This window comes from Nothobranchius furzeri, chromosome 1, assembly GCF_043380555.1.
Source record: "Nothobranchius furzeri strain GRZ-AD chromosome 1, NfurGRZ-RIMD1, whole genome shotgun sequence".
NCBI lineage: Eukaryota > Metazoa > Chordata > Actinopteri > Cyprinodontiformes > Nothobranchiidae > Nothobranchius > Nothobranchius furzeri.
This window is the reverse complement of record NC_091741.1, coordinates 79,900,252-79,923,895: the sequence shown is the minus strand read 5'-3', so window position 1 is coordinate 79,923,895 and position 23,644 is coordinate 79,900,252. Positions and strand designations below refer to the sequence as shown.

Here is a 23,644-nt window from a genome sequence, read left to right as displayed (position 1 = left end):
TTTTTGTGTTCTGAAGAATATGCATTACCATTTATATTTACACAAACGTTCGGCTTATTATTTCCATCATTTTGACATTGCCAATCCTATTGAGGCATCAATAATGAACGTGGTTCTGTTTCATGTCATGTCCACTGTAGTGGACAGAAGATACAAGATGGCTATCTTCAAAAGGTCTGCTCTCCAAACAATAAAAGGCAAAAATATGAAGAGTGTATTACCCCCTTTGTTGTCTGTAAGGACAACCCAACACATTAAAGTTTTATTTTGAAGGCACTACCGTTTCCGGTTGTTCCGTGGGTAACTTCTGCGGTTTTGACGCAGTGAAATGATAGTTGAGGCCGGGGAGTTTCTCATTCACGCTGCTTCTGTATTTACGTAGGACAGTGGGTCTCCCAGGAAGGAAAGAATAACCGGACACCGCTGATGGAAAAGTCCGTGATGTAAATCCCCGGCCGGATGTTTATTCTGGAAAACAATGGCTGCCTTGGAAAACTGGTGATTTCTATAGGTTTTATTACTTTTGCGTGCATGTAACCAAATCTGGTCATCCATTCATTCCAAGCCTGCTGCACCCTGGACTCAGCACCACAAACCCACTCACTCCACCCTGAGGTCTGCTTTGGAGTCCCGCGGAGAGGATGGATACCCGGCTGCTGTTGCTGCTGTGCACCGCCGTTGCCCTGTCGGGGACCCGGAGCCCCGCGGCTGCAGCGGGGAGGAGCTGCGCTGACACCCGGCAGGTGTACTCTGAGAAAGGGTACAGCACCAACACCGCTCCGGTGACTCAGATCTCCGGTAAGGTCCTCCACCCCTCAGCAGAAATTAATTAAACCATCATGCAGATTAGTTAGTGTAGACTAAACACATTTCGACTGTATCTTGTAGTAAAATCTGGGTTTTGATATATAAACCTCGAGTTTAAATGTCGCAGAAATAGGTGCGTCAGCGCGCTCTATAGTTTACCTCAGCAGCAGGGATAAAAATATCACAATTATTATTAAGGTCAGTGCTACCTCACTGTTCATCTCCCCCTGTAGAATATTATTCATGAAAATGCTCCAAAAGCTAACTATTACTCGAAATAAGCTTCTATCCCACAAGCTCACATAAATAATAAATTAAATAAAAATCCCCAGAGCATCACGGTGAGTTTTCCTCGGGAGGAATATTAGTGTGGTTTAAAACAAATCTCACCCGCCCCGCTCTCCTCACCGGGTGGTTTAAATAGAATGATTAAGGGGATGAGTAAATTGCCAACACCGGTGCAACAAAGAACCTCGCCCCTAATTAGTCTTTGCCCACGGTTTAAATCCCAGCTTATGTGGGCTCTGCTTACTGGTAGAAATCTCAGGAATAAATCATATGCAGCTTGGGTGTTTTGGAATAATTTTAGGTCCGATAAAATAAAGATGAAATGAGGGAATCCCTAATCATATAAAAGAGCAGAAATCTCTAATGATGATGTCTACATTTAGGAGTCCGCCCCCCCCCCCCCCCCCCCCCCATTATTAAGACTGTCTGACTACTCCAGCAACAATCTGCTCTTGCAAAAGATTTATTTAATTTCAAATGAGTTCAGATTTTGAGGCCAGTGCAGGATTGATTGATTTTTGTGTGCTGGGCTATCACTGCCTGTCTCCTGCTCGCTGTCCCGTGGGCCAGGGGGGAGCAGATGGCCTGGAGAGAGAGAGAGATGAGTGGAGGCAGTTTAGAAATGGAAATAGAGGGATAAGAATGGGCTAATGTTGAGACAAAAGAGAACCAGGGAGGAGTTGAGAAGGAGACTTTCCAGCGTATTAACAGGCACATATTCATGTAAAAGGAGTAATTATAGCATAGAAACAAAGAGTCTGAGAGCAGCGTGTCATCCCCACCTCCCACTGGCTGCTGTTAGCATATTATTACCTAAAGACAAATCAAAGACACAACCTGAGATGACAGAGAGATTAACTCTGAATAATTCATGCAGAGAAATGGCATTTTTCTCCCACAGTCTTATCTTTAATAAGAGTATCTTATTAATTGAGCCAAGCAATCACTAGATGAATTGATTCTCATTTTAAAAAAATGACCCATTAGTGCGACGTCTCGTCTCCAGCAAGGTCATGGTGAATTCAGGGGGATTTCTATTTAAAATGATTGAGTAATCTTGTTTCTCTGGTTAGGCATCAAACCTGAGAGGCCTGCCCTAACCTTGTTGTGTCTTGAATAGGTGAGCACCTGCGGCTCTGTCCTCAGGATTACACCTGCTGCTCCAGTCAGATGGAGGAGACGCTGTCCCTCCAGAGCGAGAGGGATTTCCTCAAAGCCATCGAAGACAACAGCCAGTTCCTTTTGACCACCTTCACCCAGAGACATCGCAGGTTTGATGGTGAGAGGTTGCCTGCAGACACCCAGCACCAGAATGCTAAAGGCAGACCATGTTTTTTGGCAAAAATATTTCATCAACAGCTGGACTGATTTTACTGAAACTCTAATTATTGGATGTGCATCTGCAGCTGATTAACTTTAGAAGAAAACAGCGCTCAAGAAAGCTGCCACAGCTAATTAACCTTAGAGAACATAAAACGGCTACAACTCAGATCCTTTTACAAATATTCTGATACAATTTGATGTTCTAGTGGTTGAAAGACAGTCCCAACACTCTAGAGAATCGTGCAACATCTTGTATTAATGCACAAGATTGTGCATGACTTTATTTTCTAGATTGGACCAAAACAGAAATAATGCACATCATTTCTCAGTATAAGATGGCAGTTTGAAAGTCTAAAGGCATATATGCACTCTGTCCAGGACTTGAGTTAAAGTGCAAATCTGGATTTTTCTCTCAGATGACACCATCTAGAGGCGAAAAAATGAATTGCACCTTAAGCCCCACTCACTACTTCTATGATTGCAGGTAGAAGCAACACCTCTCGTTTGTGAACATGCACCTCTAGCTGGGTGACAGAGCTAAAACGTATTGTTTTACAATTGTTATTCTCTCGTTATGTTGTTTAAAGTCAAAGTCCCATAGTCATTATCACACGCTGGTGAAATTCAACTCCGCATTTGACCCCATCCCCATGGAGGGGAGCGGCGATCTGCAGCGGTGGCTAAGCTCGGGAACCATTTGGTGGTTTAACCCCCCAATCCAACCCCTTAAAGCTGACCTCCAAATTCCACTACCTCCGCTCCACCCCTGCCTTCTGCAGCCGCTCGCTTCCGAACTCAATTTTTACTGTACCCGCTCTACAACGGCTCCGCTCCGGTGCGGAGACCTGAGGTGGGCAAACAAGCATGCACGGGATTTTCGAGATCTTGCGATACAGTCCGAGCAATAAACACGGAAGTTGGATCCAAACACCCGTCGTGTGGGAGAAGCATCCAAATGAACTGTTTAATCTGCCATCATTTGTGTTGAGAGATCAACAGTGTTTGGATCAACAAAGTGTGACTACTTTGATAGTGGAAACTGTATTTATGGCTTACTTTTGTGCATTTAAAGTTCAGCCGCCATTGATAGTTGTTAAAAGTTGTTAAACCTGTGCATATGAAACAAAAAACGCTTTTTGTTTATCGATTTATTGTGAAATAACGGAAGCTGTGCTTGCTCCATTTCCTGTTGGGCGGTTGTGATTTCTGTCCATAGACTGCGGAGGTGCTCCGGCGTCCGGCAAAAATAGAATTGATCCTATTTTTGCCGGACGCCGGAACAGAGGGCGCCGCACTGCCGCAGCACGGCCGCAGTAGTGGAATAGCTCTGATTGACTACAACGGGACCGATTTTGCTGCGGAGTTCGTGCCGGAGCAGAGCGGAGGTAGTGGAATTTGGGGGTGAGTGTCAAGCAGGGAGGCATTGGGTCCCATTTTTAAAGTATTTGGTATGACCCGACTGGGAATCGAACCCCGATCTCCCAGTCCCAGGGTGGACACTCTACCACTAGGCCACTGAGCTGGGGTAATTAACTATTATTTATTTAATTATTGGTTATTAACATACATATGTATATTAAAGACTTAGTTATCCATAAGAAATGCTGCCATCCCTGCATCAGTCTAGGTACGTCCTCAAACTCTTGCACACGCTCTACGATTGACTTCTGCAGTAATAGGATGTCTAATGCTATTGGCTAATGCTGAGCAGTGTTCATTTCAAAATGCATGGGGCTCGATGGGAGTCTTAGCAAAAAGAGATGTATATAACATATTATAACATGTTATAATTTATAACATATATGGGCTAAGGCAGTTCTAAAAAAAACACAATTCCTGAAAGAGGGAAAACTCTGGATTGCTGCTTTAATTTTGATATAAAAATAATCTATTTGTTAAATCTGAAGTCAACACAGAAAATGCAGGGTGCTTTCTCTCCTTTCTCCCCTTCTAATGATTTTAATGCCAGCAAACGAGTGCTGAAACCCTAATCAGGACCTCTAACTTATCACAGATCCACTCAGATGCTGAAAGATCTGAGCTTGTGAATTGATTTCAGGACTGAATGAGTCCAAATGTGGTTGCTGCTTGTGTTTAATTCAGGCATAAAGTTGGTGAGCCCACTGAGCTCATCCATAAAAACTCTCAATTGATGCAACAAAGACCCAGATTTGCTGACTTGGACTCTCTTAAAAACAGCCGAGCCTTTGATCAGAGCCTCTCCGCCCTTATAAACCAGACATTTTAGAAACCTCTTCTGCAGACTTCCTGTTGTAAATCCAACACACTCAAGGCCGACCCGCACTAACCAGGATGCCATCACCATGGCATCTGTTACCCAGAGCCACATGCTGCTCTCACCACAGCCTGTAAACTGACCTGTGTGAGTAAAATTAGCTAATAGCCCCTTTAAGCATCTGGAAACAATAACAGCTTTAATGCTCATTTATGTTTAAGAGAATTTAGCACTCATTATTATGAATTCAGCTGATGAAGCTGGAGGTTTGTGCTGCTGCCTCACCACAGAGCTGCATTTACACTTTCTCCTCCTACCTGCTTGGACTGTTATCACCTTTTTTTCCCTGGTACTTTTATATAATATAGGCGATGAGTCATGTAAAGACGCTCAAGGAGTGGGAGACTGCATCTGAGTCTTTAAGACAGATTTTGAATAAAGTACACGTTGTTGCCCTCGCTCAAAGCTGTTCATGATCCGATGTTCTTATAAGCTGCTCGCGGAGCTCCTGTGTAAAAACCTGGCTGACAGAATAAGGAGTCGGATGATAGATTCATGCTACGTGTCTCCTCACATGTTTCCTTTGCAGAGTTCTTCAGGGAGCTTACAGACCTTTCTGAGAAGTCTATGAATCAGATGTTTACCAAGACCTACGGCCTGCTCTTCACTCAGAATGCACACGTCTTCCAGGAGCTGTTTGTGGAGCTCCGCAGATATTACTCCGGTTGGTTCAACCACTCTTTTTATCCATCTGACTTCCAGTGTCATGTGGTCTTTGCAAACCAGTAATTGCAGGATGGTGCTGCCCCTTTTTCTGTGGCTTTGCTGCTTAAAATAAACAAAAAGTTAAATGTATCATTTTTTTAAACAAGTTTAGTTCAAATTGCAGACTCTCTTCTGGTACTGTTGGTAACTTTTCAATGAAATCATGAATATAAACATAAATCAGGTTATTTTGGCTAAAGTTGGTAGAGGACTCTGGATAATGGCTGCAATAATTCCCAGCGTTTTACTAAATCCACAGCTACTGTGGACAGCAGAAAAGAAGCTGCTTTGTCTCTTTGAGACGTGCTGACATGCCAAGTGGAATTGCAGGAAAAAAGAAAAGAGAGAGAGAAAGAAAATTGGATTCCCACGGATGCCAGACTGTTTCTAATTCTGTTCCGTATAGCTCTGTCTTGGCATGACAGCCGCTTGCTGGCGAGTCCATCTGCAGGCCGTTGCTGCTTAGGCAGCCTGTCTTTGTCTGCCAAACAGCGTGTTTGGCTAATTTGAGTCCGGATCGTAGACTGCAGATTGTACTGCAGCGGGCTCGTTCTGTGCGGACAGTGACGAGAACCCAAGCAGACAGCACGCCACATTATGCTGTTTCTGTTCAGCATGCAGCATACAAATCAGAGAAAAGCTAAATATTATGACATTTGTACGCTTAATTCAGAATCTCTTTGTTTATCATATGGTGAGCCATGGTTAAATCAAGCCTTATTCAATTTGATTTATTTGGAGAATTTTTCCGTTTGTCAGCGTTTGTGTCTCATTTCAGTCACAAGATGTGACCGAGCTTTTCCCAGGCTGTTTTACATCAATCTCACATGATGCCCATTAAAGCTCGACGGCCTGCAATTTGTGACGCCAAACAAACAAATGAAAAAAGAAGTAAAATTAGCAAGAGTACTTTTTCTTAATTTGTTTTTGCATGATAAATCTGGAAAATGCATACATTGTCTTCATCAGTTGGATTGTTACCAAAGAGTGTGGGTGCCAGTGAGAGGGAAAAAACAGGGCAGACATATTGAGATTAAAGTTAAAATGTCATGAAAAAGATTCAAATGTCTATGGGGAAAGTCTAAAGTACACTGGACTGTGTTTGTAAGATTATACAAATGTAGCGTTCTCTGTGGGCTTTTACTGAATAAACTAGAAAAGTCCATTTTATTAAGTATAAGGTCAAATCTTTTGTCTCTGGCTGCAGTGGAACTCAAAACATTTCCTTTGATCCTTCACAATAAGAGTCTGAAACGCACACCTAAAACATCTGGAGCCTATAAAGTAGTTTATTATTATTTTTCTGATCAAACTCAAACTGTTCTTATAATCTTCAGATGTTTTGTAGATGCTTAGTGTGCAGAAGTAGCTAAAAGACAGCTCCTGGGACAAGAACAATGAGGGTTCCTTCCTTCAGCTCTTTCTGAAATAGCATTTTTAAACTTTTATCTTTATTCTTGAAATAATAATTGGACTTTGTTCTCATCATTTTGACACTGAGCTCAACACTGTGTCTTTATTATTGTCTTCACACCTCACACCGAAGTGCTTTCATAGACGTTCACAGTGTATTACAATAACTGTCCACAGGGGGCAGCGTGAGTCTGGCAGAGGTCCTTTCAGATTTCTGGTCCAGACTGGTGGAGCGAGTCTTCTCCTTGATCAACCCCCAGTATCAGTTCAGCGAGGACTACCTGGAGTGTGTTAGTAAACACGTTGAACAGCTGCAGCCCTTTGGAGATGTGCCTCGCAAACTTCGAGCACAAGTGGGTGAATGTTACAATCCAAAATATCAGCAGCACAAAAGTTTTGTACTTGTCTTATAACAGAGGAGCGTGGGTTGTGATCTATGACTCATTGTATTCAGTAATCGATGGTTTTATATTAAGGTATTGAGGGCGTTCATCGCTGCCCGGGCGCTCTCTCAGGGCTTGGCTACCGGCCGGGATATTGTGAACAAGGCCTCAAAGGTCAGTGACTCCTATTTAACATCCCCTCATGTAGAAAAAGAATACCTGTGATCCCAGTGGGTGTTTTTCTGCTGCCTCAAGTAAAAGCAGAACGCTAAATTACAGAGTACTTAAGCATCACAGGGTAACGGCCTGTAGAGAAAGCTGTTCACTAGCAGGAATATTAGCACAGCTGAGTCCTTTTATTTATTCTTCCTTTTGTGCTGCTTTGTTTTCAGCTGACAGCAGATTCAGAGTGTGTGCGAGGCCTGATGCGTCAGTGGTACTGCTCCCTGTGTCGAGGCGTTCCCTCCCTACGGCCCTGCCACTTGCTGTGCCTTAACGTGATGAAGGGCTGCTTAGCCAATCAGGCTGACCTGGACACTGAATGGAACAATTTCATTGGTGGGTTTTAGGAAAAGTTAGTGTTAGAGGTTTTTGGAACAAAACGCGCAGTAAAGCCAAAATCTTTTAGTTTCTACATTTAGTTTGATCTATGGCTGTCATTTGAAGAGCTTTGGTTCATTGTACCAGAGGTTGCTGGTGCACACAGCCATGCTTTCAGCATAATAAGACCAAGCTGCTGGACTGCTTTGCAGCCATATTTTAGGTTTCTAGGTGGGAGAGATTACTTAACACTCTCTCAATCATTTTTGATCCCTTCACTTCAAAGATCCTCTGCGCATAAAGAGCAATGATGCAAAAAAACAAAAAGAAGGCTGGAGCACATGTCATGTTTTCTTTCATTTCCTTTTCAGTAAATACAATATGTGTTATCAGATGAAATGTAAATGATAGATTTTAAGATTCACTACATTTATCTTTTACTTGTGTACACTTGCTCCTCCTTCCCGAGAGTATTTGTCCAATAGGGATCACTTCCTGATTAAGTGCACCTGTATATATTGAGCCTGACAAGTTGTGCTGATGTTACCCCCAAATTCCACTACCTCCGCTCCGCTCCGCCCCCGCCTTCCGCAGCCGCTCGCTTCCGAACTCAATTTTTACTGGTACCCGCTCTACAACGGCTCCGCTCCGGTGCGGAGACCTGAGGGGGGCAAACAAGCATGCGCGGGATTTTTGAGATCTTGCGATACAGTCCGAGCAATAAACGCAGAAGTTAGATCCAAACACCCATTGTGTGGGAGAAGCATCGAAGTGAACTGTTTAATCTGCCCATCATTTGTGTTGAGAGATCAGCAATGTTTGGATCAACAAAGTGTGACTACTTTGATAGTAGAAACTGTATTTATGGCTTACTTTTGTGCATTTAAACTTCAGCTGCCACTGATAGTTGTTAACAGTTGTTAAACCTGTGCATATGAAACAAAAAACGCCTTTTGTTTATCCATTTATTGTGAAAAACGGAAGATGTGCTCGCTCCTTTTCCTGTTGGGCCGTTGTGATTTCTGTCCATTTACTGCGGAGGTGCTCCGGCGTCCAGCAAAAATAGGATCGATTCTATTTTTTCCGGACGCCGGAACAGAGGGCGGTGCACTGCGCCGCACTGCCGCAGTAGTGGAATTGCTCTGATTGACTACAACGGGACCGTTTTTGCTGCGGAGTTCGTGCCGGAGCGGAGCTTACTCTGACGAAGACACCGGCAGCTGTTGAAACACTAGGTTTTTTTGGTGCTTGCACCTATTAAATTTTTCGTCACTTTTAAGTGCTCCAGCCTTCTTTTTGCTTGTTTGAATCATTTCTGATCCCTCTGCACAAAAATCTTCTTACCTGAATCACTTTTAGCAGCTTTCTCAGTCATGAGCAGATTTAAAGTGGACATAACTAAAACTAGACGTATGTTATTGCACCCTTGTCACTCATTTATTCCCTCTTTCTTCTCCTCCTTCATTAATCATTTATGCCTCTTTGCCCCATCACAACCAATCTGCCTGCTCATGTTCTCCTCCTCCTTTCATCAAACTTACATGTTCTTTTCATTTTTTCTCCTGACTCTGAAGCTTCCCTTTCATCACCGCACTTGCAATAAACTCTTTTTTTTCACGCTGTTTTAAAAATGATTCCAGGAAATCCACCTGAGGCTGGTTAGCCGGTTATAGCAGCGAGCTATTGTCTTCACATTAATTTGGCTCTTACAAAGAAGAGCCTCACAATAAAAACATGTAAGAAACCTTTGCTCTGCTTCCCTTCAGACGCTCTGTACCTCGTTTCTGAGAAGCTCGAGGGCCCTTTTAACTTCGAGCTGGCCGTGGACTCCATCTCTGTTAAAGTGTCCGAGGCCATCATGCACATGCAGGAAAACAGCGTCAGCATCTCCAGTAGGGTAAGCAGGGGAGCATCACCAGCTGATTACAGGAAAAGGAAATTAAAACCGTCCATTGTTGCTTTGACCGAATTTGAAAATGGAACATTTGAACAACAGAACCTCTGAGAGGACATAAGAGTCATCATCCTGTGTTCTCGGTAATCCAGAGCTGTAATCTTGATTATATTTTAATTCCAATCTTCCTAATGCACGGTGGCAAAATGACAGAGAACATAACAGCCCCAGTATTAAGCTGCTTCCACCAGATGTGATGAGAGTAAAAGAGGTTTCTATTTCATTCAGCCAAGAAGAAGAACTTCAATCTTTGACTGGACATTTTTTTTTTTATTATTCAACCGGTTATTTTTTAAATAACAATTACACTACATCCTATTGTTGCTGTAGCAAATCTGTCGTAATCTTTATTTTTTTATTTTTCACTGGTTGCTGATTCAAACTGATAAAGCTCCCTAAAGATGAATTCAAATCCTTTAATTTATTTTCTTTTTTTTTTTAAATCATTTTGCTTTATCTTAATATCTTAAACCAAATGAATTTATAAATCAAAGTTTTTATATCTGTGTGATGATATATCTCATGACAGAAGTTTGGAAGTAAACCAAGAAAAAAAAATGTTAAAGTGTGTTTTTATACAAACTCGTAACGGTGGACATGCAGACGGCCCTTTGCCACCTTAAATAAAAGTCTTTAGATCTGCTACTGGCTGCATTCTCAAAAGCATGATCAGGTGGCTTCAGGCTTTGGTCTCAGGATGTCTTCCTGCCATTGGATCCAAAGGTTCCTTCAGACATCAAAAAAAAGGCTAAAGGTTAAACAAAATAAAAGATGAAAGCAGAAAACCATTACTAAAAGAACATTTGCTACAAAGCACCTGTTGCTGTTTGAGGGTGAAGACATTCGTCATAAATATTCCATTTTCAAACTGCAAAATAGAAAATCTAAGCCATGAAAGTGACTCAGATTATAGCAAAATGAAACCAAAAGGTTTAAAGGGAGACTGAAGCAGCATATGTGCTATAAAAAACCCAGAAAGCTTCAGATTAAGACTATAAAAACTTTAAAATTTCCGGTAACCTGTTAAAAATCTAAAATGTTATCTCTACTTGATCTACTTCAGGTCTTCCAAGGGTGTGGAAACCCCAGGCCTGCCCCGGCCCGGTCCAAACGATCACCCAAAGAATCAGGAGACAGCCGGAGGCCCTTCCGCACCTACACAGCTGAGGAGAAACCCACCACTGCTGCAGGCACCAACCTGGACCGACTGGTGAGGACAAAACAAACCCTGAAGGGTCAAATCTCCATTCACCTCACACACCCCACACCCATATACACATATCTGTACATTTTATATGTTTTCTGTACTTACAAAATTCTGTTTGTTTGTATGGAGCTATTTAGTGTCTCCTTCACCTATGGTCCTTTTGCTATGAGAGATGTGAAACACTTACATTTTTCCTTTGTGGAATTATAAAGGTCTATTCTATTCTATTCTATTCTATTCTATTCTATTCTATTCTATTCTATTCACCAACTAAACATTTGTACGGAGTCGATAAAGTGAACAGCTGCTGCTACCGGTGCTTACTGTCTGAGATACTTTCCCCACTTAGTGAGGAAACATTTGAGTTACTTCAGGTTAATTTATTAACACACATTATTGGATTTATCCTTAAGCATTAAAATGATGAACTTAATCTTTATATTCAGACAATATTATATTCTGGTTTCAGTTGCTGACATGGACATAGTTCTTCAAAGTCAATTTTTGTCCCATGCACTTTTTACTGTCCAAAGACAACATTACGCTATATTAAATAGACAAAATAAAAATCTCTGCCAGGAATTTATCTCTGCCAGTGATCAAAGACACCTGTTTGGAAGGTTTGGATGAGTTGATTATGTAGAAATGTTAATAGTTAACCCTTCTGTGGTGCATGTTCACATTTCTTTTTTTTTTAATCAAAAGTTTGATTTTCTTCCATAAAACTGCCTTAAAATGAGAGATGCCTCTCTATTGCAGTCATTTCAAATAAAGTTGATGATTACTTGCTTTAATTTATGAATATTTTTTATTAGTTTCCACCTGATATTACAGTCAATTATACACAACCACCACTAGGTGGTGCTGGTGGTCCAAACATTTGAAATTATTTGATTTAATTTTCACATTTACTAGTCTGGGATAATCCATCCAATTATATAACTCTTGAGCTTAACTAGAGTCAAAATATTTCAGAAGTTCGGCTAGAATCTGATGTAACTATTGATCAGATATTCAAAAATAAGTGTTAAATGGTAACAATTGGGCCATTCCCATCTGTACCTGGTCGGCCCGGCCTGGATAGCATAGCTTGATTACATATCTTGGTGGCCAGCCTTTTTTCAGGGTGCAACAAGACTGTTTTTCAGCCCTCTTTCTGAGGTGGTCTGCTTCAGGCTGACCAGGGCCAACACACCCACTGCTGACAGCAAATTCCAATATTACCTAGCTGCGGACGTAGCCCCGGCCAAACACGCCCCCGGCCAAACACGCCCCCTGCACACCCCCTTCGCCCCCGGCCAACACCCCCTCCCCCCACCCCGACAAAACACGCCCCCCTGTTGAGCTACCCCCGAGCTCAATAACGGCGGCCCTCCCAGCGAACAACACAATTGAAAGAAAATAAATAAAGAAATAGTAATAATGTAATTAAACAGACAGGACTCCAGGTTTAAATATGAATGCATGGATTTTTTTGGCCATCCCCAGTGAGATTATAAAACACAGATACCACCAACAAATAATCAGTTGCTGGACAATAGGCACAACATACCTATGCTTACTGAAGTTAGCAGGTGAGTAGTGTATGTGCAAGTGTTTATTTTAAATGCAATAAAATAAAATATCAGAAAAAGTAATTAGTGGTAATCGTTTTAATTAACCCCTTAAGCCCACTGGCCTCCATTTTTGGGAGCACGCCTCCTACAGCAGTAGTGGGTCTAAGTTCATACGAGTGAGTAGTTAATATTTATGTTACTATTTGTGATTTTTTATTGCTTCTTTACAGTGAAAAGCTGCTGATGTGTAATTTTTAGGCATATTTACATGTGTATATATGCATTTCATGTATTCTGTTAACAGGAATAATTGCTGGCCCTTTGACACAAAATGTATTGATTTAGAAATTACTAAAATATTTTGCATTAAGTATACAATTCACAAGACTAGTAAACTGATATTGACCATGCACTAATCTTTAAAAAATATACTGTAAACACAAAAGCAGAAAAGTTTGGCTTTAGAAAAAAAGTTCTGACAAATGAAACACCCAGCAACAGCTTTTATTGGCCTTACAAATACCTTCCCAAAATAAATAAATAAATAAATAAATGTCCACACAATGCTACAGCAGATGAGTCCAGAGCTTTTCTGAATTTCTCTCCCGAGTATATGAGCAGTTCCATGGCATTAGGACATCAGCTGCCTCTCACTAATGAGACAAAGATAAATAGCAATTAGTAAAAATGACATTTACACCTAGAGGCTGTCATAAACAATGTGAAAACAAGAGGCTGTCATAAACAATGTGAAAACAAGAGGCTGTCATAAACAATGGGAAAACAATGCATATAGGCATTAGCACTGCTCTTGTGTTTGTAGAATACCTCCGGGCTACCACATTGCCGTCGTGAGTTTGCTGCTTATTAGATGAGGAGTCATAAACGGTCAAATAAACAGCCTATTGTTATGTTTATTTTGGCCAAAAGGCTTGCATGTAGCCCATTAAAAATTATATTAAAAAAATTTGCGTCCATGACGTCTTCCCCCACTGCCAATAATGCTTAATTTTATATAAAAGTGTTTCAGAAAAAAATTACGAATGCGCTATCTATCAAACTAACGTTCAAATTTCTAGTATAAAATCTTCACAAGTTGTAAAAATATAAATCTGTCTTTACCTGAACCGTCATTTCCATCTCTTGCTACACGCATGCGAGTTCTCGTCTTCGTACATGCACGCGTGTTTTGTACATAGGGGCGTGTTTGGCCAGGGCTACGTCCGCAGCTAGACCTTACTCGCAAATTCACACCTTCCATTACAGCAAGCCTCTGACTGGTGGGTCGAATCAGCCCACATGGGCTTAAGGCATGCTCAATTCATTATCATTCATTATTATGCTGATTACCTAGAAGCTGAAAATGTATCTGACTGCATTCCTTGCATACCTAAGCAAGGATGTGTGGAATCAACCGGGCCAGGCTGGGGCCGACTGGAGCTATCCGGGCTGGGCCGACCAGGTACAGATGGGAATGGCCCATATGAGTAGGAATGAAAATGACTAACAAGGTGAAAAACAAAGCCGAATTTTAAGTATTAGTTTTTTTTACTGCCACCTGTGTACCTGACATTGTATAAAAGAGCCTCTAGGCTGTTGTTTTATGCATATTTCTTGTATACTTACTGTAAAGACCCCCCTAGGTCATGCTAGTTATGCCCCCCCCCCCCCCACACACACACACACACTTCTACAGTAAGTAAGTAAGTAAGTAAGTAAAAGTTTATTTATATAGCACCTTTCACAGATATAAATCACAAAGCGCTGTACAACATGATAAAGATCAGGGCAAATACCTCTAACCAATAAAAACATCAGAAAAACAATAGCAGTGATAAAATAGTAAATTAAATCATGAGTATAAACAAAGTGACGGTGTGAACAAGAACAAAGCCATATTTTTGAACATTTAGGGAGGGAACGCCTGGATGAAAAGGTGAGTTTTTAGATGATTTTTAAAGACCTCTACAGTGTTAGAGAGACGGAGATTTGAAGGCAGACTGTTCCAAAGTCTGGGTGCAATAGTCTGAAAAGCCCTGTCCCCTTTGGTTTTCAGTCTGGTTCGAGAAACAGCCAGGAGGTTTTCAGATGTGGATCTAAGGTTCCGAGAGGTGGTGTGTGGGGTTAAAAGCTCAGATAGGTAGCTTGGAGCCTGGTTGTTAAGAGCTCTATAGGTCAGGACTAAAACTTTAAACTGAATTCTATATTCTACCGGGTGCCAGTGGAGGCAAGGCCGGATTAACCATATGGGCAACTGGGCAATTGCCCAGGGCCCACAAACTCTAAAGGGCCCAGGGCAGCAAGGGCACAAGGAAATTACTGTCTCCCGCTTTATGAGGACTATGGTGACCGTACGTCCTGTTTTCCCCAGACATGTCCGCTTTTCACTCTGTCCGGGATGTCCGGGTTCTTGTATTGATGAAAATGTCCGGCTTTTCATCCAGGAGCAGGGATGGGGGTGCTGTATATCCTACACATCCAGGGGAGCCGGAAAAAAGTTTTCTACCTATATTACTATATTATCATTCATGGATTCTTTTCAGCAGAGAGCGGCAGAGCGATGATCAGTGTTCAGCGCTCCAGGCGGCTGCGTCCAGCGCACGGTCCATTCTCAAAGTGGCGCAACCAAAAAACTATAATTAACACACGATCGTTCATGTCCGCACATGTTCTCTACTTTCTGTCTTATTTGTGCCTGAAGCGCTCTGCCACTGCGGAGCGCTTCACCTGTGCTGCGGTGATTTCACCTCACTGACGCATCATCGAAATGCGCTCTCCGCTTTGCGGTCAGGAGATCCCTTTGATCTGCTCCAAAGTAACTGATGAGGTGAAAAAGTAAGAATCCAGGCAGTAGTTTTTCTGGAGAGTTTAGAGGAGATGCAGGAAGATGAGAGACAGACAGGACAGGAAAATAGTTAAATAAAAACAAGAAAACAAAACAAAGTGTTGAAAAGTAAAATGTACGTAGATTTATCTCCACTACACGTTTTTACCTGTATTAAACAATAAGTTATACACCTGTAATATTTATACATCTGATACAATTCAGATCACCTTCAAAACTCACCCAGGGCCGTTTCAAGACATTTTGGGGGCCAAGGCGAAATGACCCCCCCCCCCCCCCACACACACACACACACACACACCACCACCACCACCACCACCACCCAACCCCCATTGCTGGGCTCCCCAGAAGCCTCTGTGTAATCCATACCCTCTCCAGGAGTGTTAGTTATACAGTGTTTATAAAAGCCCCTCAGATATTACTGACATGTTCTAATATTATCAGATGAAAAACTAAATTATCAGACATGCTGTCTCATCTGCTGCTTTTCTAAACTTGCAAAAAGTAACAAAACCATTTGAAAGCCACTATTTGTGGATTCTCTGAAAGTTTCCAGTGTGACAACTTATTTTTTCATTTATCCTATCGTCTAATCTCACAGCTGAAACAAGCATCCTTAATAATCTGTGCACAGGAAGCTTACCGATGCTGTAGTAAAACAAAAGGTATAGTAATTTATTATTAATAAAACCTTGTTGCAGCACTAGAGCAGAAAAATGAGATTTTGCAGTAAATATGCTAAGTATTTATTGTTTTAGAGCCCTTTTATTGGCAGAATCTGATATTAATGTAGTTCTTACAAAAAAAATGGGTCCCAACATGGTTTGTGTGGCGTTGCCATAGTGTGACGTCATAGGCACAGATCCCCTGTCCTCTTGTTTGGAAATGGAAATATGGTGACTCTATATTAAACAAACTGTCCACCCGGGCTTTTGCGCTGCACAGAGACTGTTCGCTGCCTATGGCTTTGAACGTCAGTTGAGAGTCAGTCTCTTGCAGACTGACCAATGAAGAGAGGGCCTCAAGTTAAGACCCTCTCCTCATTGGTCAGTCCACACAAGGTGGGTCAAAGGTTACCCTGAGCGGGTTACGTGACATCAGGCATTCAAGTATTGAGTATATTTACTGCATATTACAGTAAAATATTCTGTATGTGACCATATTATGGTGAGCCTTGGGTCATGATGATGGGGCCCTTTAATATTGTTGCCCAGGGTACAACAAAGTCTTAATCTGGCCCTGAGTGGAGGGACTGTAAAACTGGAGCGATGTGAGCTCGTCTGCTGGATTTGGTTGGGAGTCTGGCTGCTGCATTTTGGATGGCTTGAAGGCGTGAGAGGGAGGTTTTGCTGAGACCAGTAAAAAGAGCGTTGCAATAGGCTAAGCGTGATGACACAAAGGCATGGATGATTTTTTCCAGATCTGCAGTAGAAACCAGTTTACGGACTTTTGAAATGTTTCTCAGTTGAAAGAAACAAGAGCGGGAGATGGTTTTGACATGTGAGTCTAAACTTAAAGCTGGATCAAAAATAACTCCTAGGTTTCTAATGTTGGCCTTGGCTGATGGGCAAAAAGAGGCAATTTCTTGCTCGATTTTTGGCTGAAGTTCCGGGGGTGCAGCGATCAGGGTCTCTGTCTTGTTAGTATTGAGGACAAGAAAGTTGCTGGACAGCCAGTTACTGATCTGGGTCAGGCAGAGTACAAGGGTGGCCAGCCTGTCCAACTGGTGTGGCATAAAGGACATATAGAGCTGTATATCATCAGCGTAGATGTGGTAGGAGATGTCTGGGAAAGATTGAAAGATGTCAGCTAGGGGAAGAATAAAGAATGTCAAAACTACATCCATGTTTGGTGAGGACAAAACCACCAAAGCAGAAAATGAGGACTTAGATAGTCCACTCTTGACCACTTACACGATGACCAAAGCTAAAAAAATTTTTAATACAGTACACAGGTAGAGGAGGAGCAGCATGAAGTTATTTATATCTCTTAGATAGAGTGGATTTCAGGAGTGAACAGGAAGCAGTCATTTTCATGCGTGCACCCACACACACACACACACACACACGCACGCACGCACGCACACACACACACACACACACACACACACACACACACACACACACACACACACACACTGGGAGACTTCAGAACCAGGTCTGACTCATAAACATCTCCCTTCCACCTCCACTCAGGTTACCGAGCTGAAGGAGCGACTGCGGCCCATGCGAGGCTTCTGGGTGTCCCTCCCACACACCATCTGCAACGACGAGAGGATGGCAGCCGACGTCACTAACGAGAACCGCTGCTGGAATGGACAGACCCGCGGGAGGTGGGTGAGATCAGAGCAAAGGGGCTGGAGGGGGGCGTTTAGGAACAGGCGGAGGAAGCTTGAATGAGGAAATAAATGGTGCAGAGGTGGAAGGACGCAACAGATGGAAGTAGGTTTATTTAATTTGGCCACTAGCGTTCCCCACAGGTTCTCTGTGTGAGGCCAGCATGGTGTACCAGAGCTGGAACACGACCAGGGTCTTTGTGTGAGAAAGGATGAAAATGAAAAGGCAAGTCTGTTGGTGTCTTATCAGGTTAACAGTTCTCGGATTTCAGATTACGGCCAAATAAATAAATCCTGTAAGACAAATTTAAAAAGCTGGTAAAATGTGAAACACCCAGAAAGTGAAGACCTCCATTCACTGCTGCACATTGAAATACATAAATGGATCATTGCAAATCAGAACATCATCAGTTTGAGTCAAACACACACACACACACACACACACACACACACACACACACACACACACACACACACACACACACACACACACACACACACACACACACACACACACACACACACACACACACACACACACACACACACACACACACACACACACACACACACACACACACACACACCCTGCAGCCGTTGTTGGCACACGGATGAGGTTGAAGTAAATTCTTTCAGGACTTGTTAAACTGAGTTCTTCATTTCCCGGGTTTTGAATCTTATTAATATAGCAGAAAGTTCTGTGCAGCTTCACGCCGATCCATGGGAGAACCAGGATCACATTTACTGTCAGTACAAGATATAAAACATATGATTTGAGCCAGTGACAGAAAAGGGGGCCCTAAAATATTGGGAAACATATTTCAGCTCATAGTTGATCATATCAAACGGTGCTCAGAAGGCCTAAAATAAAAAGCAGCGAGTCCCAGTGTGATGAGTCACATTTCTTCTCATCTTGGAAACACTTCTGTTGTCATCTTGTCTATTTGTGGGATTTCTGAATTTACACGTTTTGGCAGAATGGTTCAGTTCTCTGTGTGTTTGCTGGTAGCTTGTTGGCAAAATAATACAGATGTTGTTTTAGTTTGTAGTGCGTTCCCTTTTGCTCATGTTTTGAAAATTTACAGAACATTGAGCCACCTCCATAACTAACTTTAAAAAAGGATTTAAAATTACTTTAGAACAGAGAACTGGTAGCCTCTGTGGATGTAGACTATTCTGAAATGATTCCAGTATTATAAAGGCTGATTTAAACATGACCTTCTGCAAGTCCAAATTCCCAATGAAAAGTAGACATTTATTTGGCTACAAATCCCATTAAATGTGACAAACATGAACTTTAAGGCATCACAATTATGAAAAACAGATTTTCTGAAATTCATGAATGTCAAAATAATCCATCAAAAGAAAAGTTCAGATGTTCAAAAGAAGCGTACTTCAGCAGTTTATACTGTCACCCTTGAGATGGAAGTCTTCCTATTAAACACTGAGATGGCTGCTTCCACTTTAAAACATTTATGAACCTCACAGAGACAAAAGTTAAAGCGTAAGTTTTCTGCTTCTCTCTCCTACTGACAGAAAGTGGAATTACAATGGCCCCAAATAAACTGCACTGGTCCAACAACACAGATGCTCTGTATAAGAAGGACCAAAGCCGCCTCCACCTCCTGAGGAGGCTGAGGTCCTTTGGAGTTAATTCCCAGCTGTTAAAATCCTTTTATCACTCTGTGGTTGGCTCTGTTATCCACTCTGCTGTGATCTGTTGGGGTGCAGGCAGCTCTGACCGAGATAGGAAGAGACTGAACAAGCTAGTTCACAAAGCTAGCTTGGTTGTGGGCTGCCCACTGGATACATTTGAAGAGACATGTGAAAGGAGGAGGCTGGGGAAGATGACCTCCATATTAAAAAACCTCCCACCCACTGCATTCCACTGTGGAGATCATGGTCAGCTCCTTCAGAGGCAGACTGAGACATCCCAGATGTAAAACAGAACACTACTGTAGGTCATTCATCCCCTCTGCAGTAAGAGTGTATAACTCCTCTGTTTAAGCTGTACTGGCATTACCCTGTTACACAATAACACCAATGCAATACTCAGTATGTGTTCAATACTTGTGCAATATCATTATCAATTTTTCTTCAAATTATTCTCTTAAGTGTTGTTGCTGCTGTAACAAGTGAATTTCCCCACTGTGGGATCAATAAAGTCTATTCTATTCTATTCTATTCTGTTCTATTCTATTCTATTCTAATAATCCTTCTGCAGCCTGCTGTAGCTTGGCTGGCTTAGCAGATAACGGCGTCGTCAGACGTGTCGTATTTTGATGAACATAGGATTAATTGCAATCCAGAAACAAATAAAGAAGTAGGACTTTGCTTTCTTCTCTTTTAGATGGTTGAAGCTGAAACAGGGTAGGCTGCACTCTTGTTTGTCTAGTTTACACCTTATTTGCTTCACCTCCAAAGACGGAAGGAGCCTTTTATTTCCAGGCTCCGTCATGAAGCCAACAAAAAACAAACCTCTTCTCCTCCTTCATGCAGTTTTATTGACAGTGGGCTAACTGGAAAAGCTAACTTTTAGCCTTTATATGAGCTGCTGGCACAGTAAAGTCATAGAGCAGGAAAAGACCTCCCACCAGTGATGCCCCAAACCACCAACTTTTATCGTGCCGTTTCTGGTCAGCAAAGGGCTGCAGAGTGCTGTCCAGTGTGAAGCTGCTGAAGTTTCTGGTTAAAGAGCTACTGAAACCAGTTTGAAAGCAAAAGTGTTAAAAAGTCTTTAGTATCTCTGCTCTGTGCTCTGGTTCAGGTACCTCCCAGATGTGACGGGTGACGGGCTCCTCAGCCAGATCAACAACCCAGAGGTGGAGGTGGACATCACCCGTCCCGATGTGAGGATCAGACAGCTGATCATGGAACTGAGGGTGGTGACCAACAAGCTGAGACACGCTTTCAATGGACAGGACGTGGACTTCATGGACAGTGAGTTTACATTAACATGAGTATGAATCTTAGCCTGGCAAGCCAGACTAAATAAATGTATTATTTAGTCTGGCCACGCTCCATTGACGGCTCTCGGTTGTGGGGCGGGTTCTACCGTTGTCTTTCAAATGATCTACGCATTCCACTGGACAATGAATGTGACATACTCTTGTTTCACTCTGTTGCATCATCCCACCCACCAGGCACATAGAGTGCCCTGATTGGCCCACAAAGCGATAAAGCTCTGTGATTTGTTCACTAAGCAGATAGAGCACTATGATTGGCCCACCATTATGGACCATTCACAGCTCTTTATGTGTTTGAAACCCCTCTAGAGAGTTGTGATTGGCCAGCCAGAGTCCTGGTAGGAGCTACGGTGGTTCCAATGGAGCATGCCTAGACCAAACTTTGCAAAGCAAGAATTTGGTCTAGTTCACTAGGCTATATGAATCTAAGAAGGAGCCTAAAATACAGCTGATCTCTTCTCTTGTTTCAGGTGAGGAGGGCAGTGGCTCAGGAGGAGGGGACCACGGGGAAAGGTACAGCGATGACTGGCCAGGTTATGGGCCTTATTCCCCACCCTACAGCAAATCTCCACTCAACCCCGTCTCCAGTCCTGCAAAACCTCCCCGAGGCCGGGACAGAAACGGGTCCAAATGGAACAAAAACAACGGGCGGGTACGATCTGCAGCCAATCTGAACACCTTCACCCCGGTTCTGTTGTTGTTTTTGCCTTTTGAGACCACTGTCGCCCCCATGTGGAGATAGCTGCTCTTTACAATCTGGAGGTTGAGGGAACTTTCTGCCAGGCTGCCGTCCTAAGCACAAAATGTAAGAAAAAACTAAATAAGCCATTCCATTTGGATGCACCAGCAAAAAAAGTTAAACAGGCTAATTTAGCAATAATCAAAAACCTTTTTACTGCACTAAATAAATCAAATCAAAATCCCACCTCCCACTAACTAACACTGATGAGTAATAATACAACCTGATAAGTACAGCTGTTACTGAAGTGCCATTTCTGAGATTTTGACCTATTGGAGCTTGATGTGGAATGTTGTGCTAAGAGCTGAAAGAATAGTTTTAAAAAATAAATAAATTAGAGGCTTGTTTGCGGGATTGAGACGGTGGCTAGTCTGATCTGTGAAGTAGAGATTAGTCGTGTTGGTTTTTATTGTGTTGTTTCGGCCACCAGATGATTCCATTTAGGAACATCTGATAGCTTCATCCATTTTTGTTTGCTGTTTGATTGTGTTTTTTTTTTTGTCATCTTGTTTTAGAGACGGTGTACTTCGTTTGGAAGTAAAGTTTAAAAAGTAAAAAAGACACAAGTTTGACTATTAAAACCAAACAATGAGCTGATTTTGAATGTAAAGGCCTAAACCCATGTGGGTTGCTTGTATGTAACATATTTATATTTTTATTTATTTTTAATATATTCCCTTATTTTTATGAGTTTAAGAGCAAATGTTTAATTTTTGTTTTCTAAGACAAAAGTACAAACTCTTTGTGATGAATTTAGTTTCCTAAACCTAAAGCAGCCATTTTTAGTACATTGTTGCAACACTAAATTAAGGAAAAGTGTGTTTTCTCTGGTTTAATCAGACTCAGTCAGAAATGAAACGTGTGAATGTGTTTTATGACGGTTTACATGTTCTCCTTTCAAGTTCAAGCTCCGAGTTCTTCTTTTTTAGAAGACATCAGGATGTTTTTCATTGTGAGCCTTTCTACATGAACACACCATCTCTGGATTTTAATGTCTTATGTGTGTTTTACTGAAAAAAAAAATCAACAATGAAGAAGAGAAGTTGTGTTGGAGCAGAACGCTGATGTGGTAAACGTCTTTGTCTTGCAGAGTTCATTCTGCATGGAGGTAACACAAGTTGCACACAAGCATATTAAATAATACACATTACTTATTTTTTCTAACACAAAACAGACGCGTAGAATTTAGTGCAGGACTATTTATTGGCAGTGAGCATTCCCCCATGCATAACATTGCATTTGATGTGAGGTTAATTTATGTCTTATAATGGGCTGTGTCATCCATGTTGCTGCTCCTGAATAAATCAGCTGTTTGTTCATTTTCCGGTTTTAAACCGTACTAAATGTCTGTTAATCTGGTGTTAAAAGTGAACAGAGGGCACTGAGATCACACAGAAAAGTAAAAATGCTGCAAAACCCAACATTTTTCGAAAGAACATATTATTTCCTCCTGGTTTTAATGCAGAGATGCTAAAACACACGTCCTTTTGCTAAATGTGAACAAGGTTTTGATTGAAACTTGAAAGAGTTTATTTAAATTGAATGAATAAAACTACAATCACAGTTGTGAGTCTGAAATAAAATCTTGCGACAGTAGAATCCATGTACATCTTTCCACCATAAACAGTATTTTCTTGAATAAATAGTGTTTTGCAGTATTTCTAATGATGTTGTAATTATCCACTTTCGACGTGAGGCAGTCAGATAATCCATACAGCTTCTGTTCCGTTTTATTTCTGGTATGTTCTTTATCTTTTCTCTGTTTTCTCTTCAAACATTCCTTCTATGTGAAAAAATAGCTCAACTTTTTCATGTTGTAGCCGTTTTTATGTTTTCAAACAAGTGAAATTCATTAAAAATAAAACTTAAAAATGTGTTGAGTTTTTTTTAACTTTCTACAAGTAAGTCAGATCATAAGTTTGTGGTTTTATTTATAGTATTTATAAAACGTAAACACATCCTCCTTTAATTAACACAGACAGCTGTCTGTTTTTATTGAAAAGGTTAAATCATATTTGGATAGAAATACATGTGTTGCTGCTGTTTTTATAGATTTGAAAAGATATTGAAATATGCAGTCATATATGATTTAGGATTAATATATATAAGAGACAAATTGCCTGACATCATTCTTAAACTAACACGTATGTGTTCTTGTTGTACAACATGTTTTTAATTGTTTTTTTATATCTTTGTCTATGTTGTTGATTGTTTTATTTGTTTTAGCAACATCAACCTGCCAAAGGACTGCATTTTATGCATGAATATATGCTATAATCTGGCATAT

The 23,644-nt window shown here is 41.5% G+C and overlaps 1 protein-coding gene across 1 annotated transcript; it reads left to right on the top strand.

The window, feature by feature from the left end:
- Positions 1-317: 317 nt before the first annotated feature.
- Positions 318-23,233, top strand: gpc2 (glypican 2). Its single transcript, XM_015950099.3, has 11 exons — positions 318-798; positions 2,216-2,374; positions 5,244-5,378; positions 7,010-7,185; positions 7,309-7,389; positions 7,608-7,773; positions 9,522-9,652; positions 10,773-10,919; positions 17,513-17,649; positions 20,420-20,592; positions 21,089-23,233. Exons 1-11 carry the CDS (start codon positions 642-644, stop codon positions 21,358-21,360), a joined length of 1,734 nt encoding a protein of 577 aa, XP_015805585.1. The 5' UTR covers positions 318-641; the 3' UTR covers positions 21,361-23,233.
- The last annotated feature ends 411 nt before the right edge of the window (positions 23,234-23,644 follow it).

Bases quoted from the DNA above. Each gene is read 5' to 3' on its own strand.
- gpc2 (XM_015950099.3), top strand. From the start codon at position 642: ATGGATACCCGGCTGCTGTTGCTGCTGTGCACCGCCGTTGCCCTGTCG. The intron at 2,375-5,243 runs GTGAGAGGTTGC...TTTCCTTTGCAG, and splicing joins GAGACATCGCAGGTTTGATG to AGTTCTTCAGGGAGCTTACA. The intron at 7,390-7,607 runs GTCAGTGACTCC...CTTTGTTTTCAG, and splicing joins TTGTGAACAAGGCCTCAAAG to CTGACAGCAGATTCAGAGTG.